Source organism: Diadema antillarum, unplaced genomic scaffold, assembly GCF_040938485.1.
Source record: "Diadema antillarum isolate AM-2024a unplaced genomic scaffold, OU_Dant_1.0 seq00001230_RagTag, whole genome shotgun sequence".
Classification (NCBI taxonomy): domain Eukaryota; kingdom Metazoa; phylum Echinodermata; class Echinoidea; order Diadematoida; family Diadematidae; genus Diadema; species Diadema antillarum.
This window is the reverse complement of record NW_027272018.1, coordinates 198,655-204,654: the sequence shown is the minus strand read 5'-3', so window position 1 is coordinate 204,654 and position 6,000 is coordinate 198,655. Positions and strand designations below refer to the sequence as shown.

Sequence of the window (6,000 nt, the reverse complement as noted above, 5' to 3'; positions counted from 1 at the left end):
CGGGAGTCGCCTGTACCTTACAAAAGTACCCCCAAATCTTACTCAGTGAAGTAATAACAAGAGTCAGCAGAGAAAGTAAAGCCTTGCCACTGCACATACTGGCACTTTATGATCTTGATAAACAACCAGACCTGTCAAATGTCCACTTTCATTTCTTCAATGTGTAAGCTTCATCCATATTATCCAGATCCATTCTTTAATCACTGTTCTCTTACTCATCGCACGGGAACGCCCTTAATTCAGTGACGCCATTATGCACAGTGGCATTTCTACACATGGAATGCAGATTGCACATTTCAGTTGTCGCTTGCACACACGGACACACCCAGATGAAATGTCTTTGATCATGCATTAGGGTTTGCAGATTATAGCTACATTGTGAATACACTCAAGAAACAACCTAATGATGGCTATAAATGTGATTGCCCCTAATTTGATTTAGACAGCATAAATCTACAAATATCTTGCCTATATTTTTTTTTTCAATTCTTAATGGCATTTACGTGCAGGACTACCAGCGTCAAAATAGGAAATGAATGTGTGCTACCTGCATTTCAACATGTGATAGTAAGTACAAAATACATGAAGGGCTTTGGCATTCCTTTGTCAGGACACCTAGAGATCATCAATTTTTTAGAGAGCATCCGACAGAATCGGGGGAAATATTGCAGCTGTGCATTGAGTATTATTCAAAAAAGTTGTTTTGCATTTAGTTTCAACACCACAATCCAGTAAAATACAGCTTGTATCATGAGCAAAAATTATACATTTTTCACAAAGTCTATTCCCACACACACAGTTTGAAATCCACGCACCATTCATGGAATTCTAACGGCGTCTGTGTTAATCATGACTCTCCCTCATCTGAAGTGTTCCAGCTAGTTTGTGCCATTATTTTGAATATTTTTTTTTTACTCCAGTTTAAAGTGTAATACCACTCTGTGTTCAAATTTTAACTAAAAGAATCACACAAACAAATTGGCAGAGGTCTCATTAAAATCAGACACAAAGACATTGTGGAATTTGAAACTCAACGTGTTTCAAAAAAAAAGTGACATCTGCTACAACCACATTAATTAATACAAATTCAAAAGAGTGATGTCACAACCCCAGTATTCTTCCTTTGGCTTGTACATAATAACATATATCAGAAATCATGTTGTTTAAGGCTTGAAGTCAGCAACTGCATACCCTACCCCTAATATCATTATTGCTTCAGATATGTGACAATTCTGTAATCATTCATAATGGATGTAATACACTAATTTTTATTTTACTGCCAAAAAATAAAAAATAAAAAGATCATGTAGTGAAGGTTAGTGTGCAGGTCAGAGGAAAGTGAGAAAATGACATCATCATTTTACTCTAATCTGCGTAATCTGTGTAATTTTAATCTAATCAGCACGATGTGACCATGAAAGACATTATCGTTTCAAGAAAGTGTGTCAAACTTCAAAGTTCTTTACACTTTTGTATTCAAACTCCAATTCTAATCAAACCAACCATCACCATTATGTTTGTGTGATTCCTTGTTTTTTGTTTTTGTTTTTGCTTTTTGACTTATCTATTGAATGAAATTTGAACATGGAGTGGCATTCAATCAAAGTACACCATATGATATATGAACTATGAAAAAGTAGAATAGAATAAACGTGATAGAATCTCATATGTTCCATATACTTGGATTTCTCTTGGTTATGTACAAAACACACATGCTCCTAACACTCTTGAGCCACATAAAATAAGGTTATAGAATGCTATACAGTGCTATAGATACAGGAAAAATTTCATGTTCTGAAAATATTTCGAGATCGTACAAGACGGACATGTACAATATCTACAACATGCAAAACAATAAATAACTTTAGGCTTTTCAAACAGAGGGTACAGAACATTCCAGAATACAGAGATTACAATGTTTGGACATGTTCTCGATATCACATTTAAAACGAAGGGAACAAATCTACCCTAAACCTACTATACAAGTCCACCTTTTGGGTCTACTGTTATCAAAACTAGTTTTTGCTCTCCTGTGTGGGCAAGAACGTCAGAACATCATCATTTTTAAATAACTGCAGACATATAACAATCTGATAAATGTATGCAGACTGCAAGAGAAAACTAGCATGATTAAATCATAAAAATTCTAGATGTGTAAACAATGGCATTTGCAAATATCAGTAATGTCTCTACCTTATTCTCATATATTTTTAAATGTCGCTATTGATGAACAGATATTTCATGGTCCAATTTGAGCAGGTAAGTGGGACAAACAAGACTTCTATGATGAGCACATCAAAATGCAGGGCCAGAACATTTGGCAACTAAGACAGCAGTTATGCACATGACTGGATCATCATCATCATCATCATCATCATCATCATCATCAAAATCACCATCATCATAATCCTGCTCATCAACATCAGTAGCACGCAAGGTGCTGAAAGCTCACTTTCACGAGCTGGATCGCAGTGAGTGGAAGGTGAACAAAGTTTTATAGAGATGATTCAAATCCTACCAGTCCTGCCAGAACTAATGTTAACAGGAGGACATTCCTCCATTGAGCCGATACCACGACGACGGGCGACACCTTGCGAGAGACCCACCTCGGTCTGCAAGAGTCAGCTGCTGCCTTCGGCGTGATGTTGCCCTCGTGTGCAGCACAGTGGCGCCTTACTTGCTGGAGAGAGGGGGGACGAGCCCCCTGAGCTGCTTCAGCACCGTGTCCATCAATTTCTTCCGGTCCCGCTCGTTCTTCTTGAAGGTTGTGAAGAGATTCTTCTTCTTGTCCGTATCTCTCATTCTACAGTATTGGAAGAATGGAAGAAACATCGGACATTGTCACTTCTTAATCTTTTGAACCGTCATACTCTTTCCCTATGTCGAGATAGCTGCTTCAGTTTAATATCAACAAACGTTACAATCAAGGCTTGGTCATAGACACCCATGATTCAGAATGCAGTCAATGACTCGACTTTTTTTTTACAACTCATTCTTAACCCGTTGAAGACTAGTCCCGAGTATACTTGGGCAGGTGTCTATGGGAAATGCGTGCTGTAGCAAAATCAGCCCGTCCTCAACGGGTTAAGGGAGTATTCAGACAATGAAATATGGGAAGTTTAGCTTTAAGGATCTTGGCCGTCTCAAGTTAATTTGTGAAAATTATCTTGCGTCAGCAAATCATTCTTCATTGATCAGAATGCGCTAGATAATGGTATATGTTATGTATGGATACAACTTTATGACTATGAGTTTCTTTAACTATATTGGGTTATGCTATTCTAGTTTCTATATATACTACAAGTACTTCTCATCAGAGGCTCAAGTAATGCAATGTGTGCTCACATTTCTTTCATAGGCCTGGCATCTCCATAATACATCTTTATGATTTCAAACTTTGGAAATAATTAAAGATTTCAAACTTTTGAAAAAGTGATTATCATAGAGTGTCATCATCCACAATGGTACACAGGAAATATATAAGTAACAATAATAATGATAGAAGCGTGAGTATCATTCTTATTTAATATCAACATCACTGCTCATCTGATATTTTAAGGTAATACGCATAAAGATGTAATATTATATTCCCGACATATTTTGCATGAATGAAATGCTCCGATGCTATCAATGCTATCAATGCTATCTACATGCAACACAACACTGCACAACACTCACTTCTCAAGAACGGTGATGGCCGTCTGTGCATTGACCCTGTAGTACTTCCCAGTGGACTGTCCATAGTCGGCAAAGTAGGATGACCAGTCCCAGGCCATGAAGAGGTCCAGCAGCTGACGCAGTTCCAGGAACACCATCTGGAGGGCACCATCCCGGAAGCCTGGTACAGGTTCCGAGTTGGCAAATTCTGTTGTTGTTATTTTTTTTTTTTTTTGGGGGGGGGGATAAAAAAACGGATCAGATAAAGTGAGATGTCAGCAAAATCAGAACTCTGACGACTTTGACAGCCGTGGCATTGATCCTGATGATGATAAGGAATAAATGGGTGATGATGAGAACAAAGAATGCATTGGTGACCATTATAACAATGATGACGGTGGGACTGATAATCTTGATGATGATGAGAATGACAAATGAATCTCTGATGATGATGACGATGAAAAAAGGTGGAGAAGGGACAGACTGATGACAATGATGATGATGAAAATGACAAATGAATCAATGATGATGATGATGATGATGATGGTGATGATGATGAAGGAGGAGGAAGAGAGGACTAACATTGACAGTGATGCTGACATTTAATGACAATGACGATAATAATACGCGATGATGGTAATTAAGAAGGGACTTGTGATGGTATAGATGATGATGCTGATGATGATAGTCAGACTGATGATAAAGATAATAAGAATGATAATGACAATGATGGTCATAGGTGTGCATGTGTGATGATAATGCTGTTTAATGATATTGAAACTACCCTGCTGGCATTCATTGCAACAGTGATGGAGACGATGAGCTATGCACTCACGGCACTTATATAGCTTGATCATATTTCCCGAAAAATATCTCAGTAATGAAATGTGTTTGAAAACAAAACACTCACGTTCACACTGTATGACGTCAAGACTAAACTGCTGCAACGCTCCCATGGAAATGAAGCGAATGTTGGTGTCCAGTAAGAAGTTCATCATAGCCGAAGCCAGGTGCTTGCAGGTGGACATACAGGCTGTCTGTGCTACCTTGCCCTGTGGGATGAAATAAGATTACAAAAAGGGGGGGGGTGGGGGTTACACTCCGGTTCTAACTCAGCATTTGAATTGATGCCTGGATTGCATTAGGGAGCTAACAATTTTGGCAAGCTTTAATAATTGACGTTTACCACAACTGGAATACTTGCATCTGACCGGTTCTTGCTCAGCAGTGGCTATGGATTCTGTAACTACAGTATACTTCATGCCACAATCTTTAAATCCACTCTGTACAATGGCAAACAGACATTGCAATATAAAGCACTCTCTCAGACCTGTCTTGGCACAAAATTGTTCCCACTCGTAACATCTCTGCTACGGGAAGTTACCCCCCCCAAAAAAAAAAAAAATAATAATAATAAATGTTTTGAGCTGGATGTAAGACACGTTAGAACTGACTGAATAAGAGAATTGTATCATTACATGTTTACGTCACCAAAGCCCTGTTGGAATCTGTGCAGTTTGACACAGATTTGGTAATAATTCTTATGGTTAAAAAATATATTTACAGCTACACAACAAATCATCTTGCTTTAAAGTGGTCTAGTCTGTCTCATATTTCAGTTTATACAGTCACATTAATGCTGTCACTGATTTGTCCATGACTGAAAGAACACTATTCTTCAAGATAAAAAAAAAGCTCTGCAAACTAAAATCATTAGCACAATGCCCTCAGCATTATTTCTTTACTCCTTTCTGAATACATATGATTGTCACAAAACATACTTTTTAGTATACAAACATCAAATATTGTGCAACTCTTGATCTACAAGATACAATTTTCCTCAAAGTCTTTGCAGAAGCAAGGGCACACTGCACTTTCTACAGCTCAATACACGAATTCATAATGCAAAACTGACAATTTTTACAGGGCTATGGACATCCCATTATTCATCCATGGTCAGGTACTCAAATAGAAAGGGTCAGTCCACTTCCACTTTAAATACCACCAATGCCAGTACTCTGTGTATAAGTCACACAAAATGACCACATCATCTTAATTTTTAAACTCGGTAGAGAAAGCATTCCAGAGGTATTTCATACTTACTGTTGATATACATACGTATTTCACATGATGATATTTTCTTTTCTTTTGAGGGCTTACACAAAAAAAAAGAGGAAATTTTTAGCACATGCCCCTTTTGACTCAGGAGCTCATCTTGTGGATACAAGGCATGTTACAGAGTAACTTGTCTTACAGTGAAGTCGCTTCCATTAAAAAAAAAAAAAACAGAACAGCAACCAAAAGCCTCCTACAATGTAATCCCATCTATGTTTCAGGAAAGCG

General features: G+C 37.8%; 1 protein-coding gene across 1 annotated transcript in view; it reads right to left on the bottom strand.

Moving 5' to 3' along the window:
* Nucleotides 1-737: 737 nt before the first annotated feature.
* The window catches only part of LOC139745036 (exocyst complex component 6B-like), a 44,923-nt gene continuing 39,660 nt past the window's right edge, over nt 738-6,000 (bottom strand). The window contains exons 19-21 of the mRNA XM_071655448.1: nt 4,568-4,709; nt 3,679-3,865; nt 738-2,803 (exon numbers count right to left, since the gene is read on the bottom strand). Coding sequence (XP_071511549.1) covers nt 2,674-2,803; nt 3,679-3,865; nt 4,568-4,709 — 459 coding nt within the window. The 3' untranslated portion in view covers nt 738-2,673. The remainder of the gene's footprint in view (nt 2,804-3,678; nt 3,866-4,567; nt 4,710-6,000) is intronic.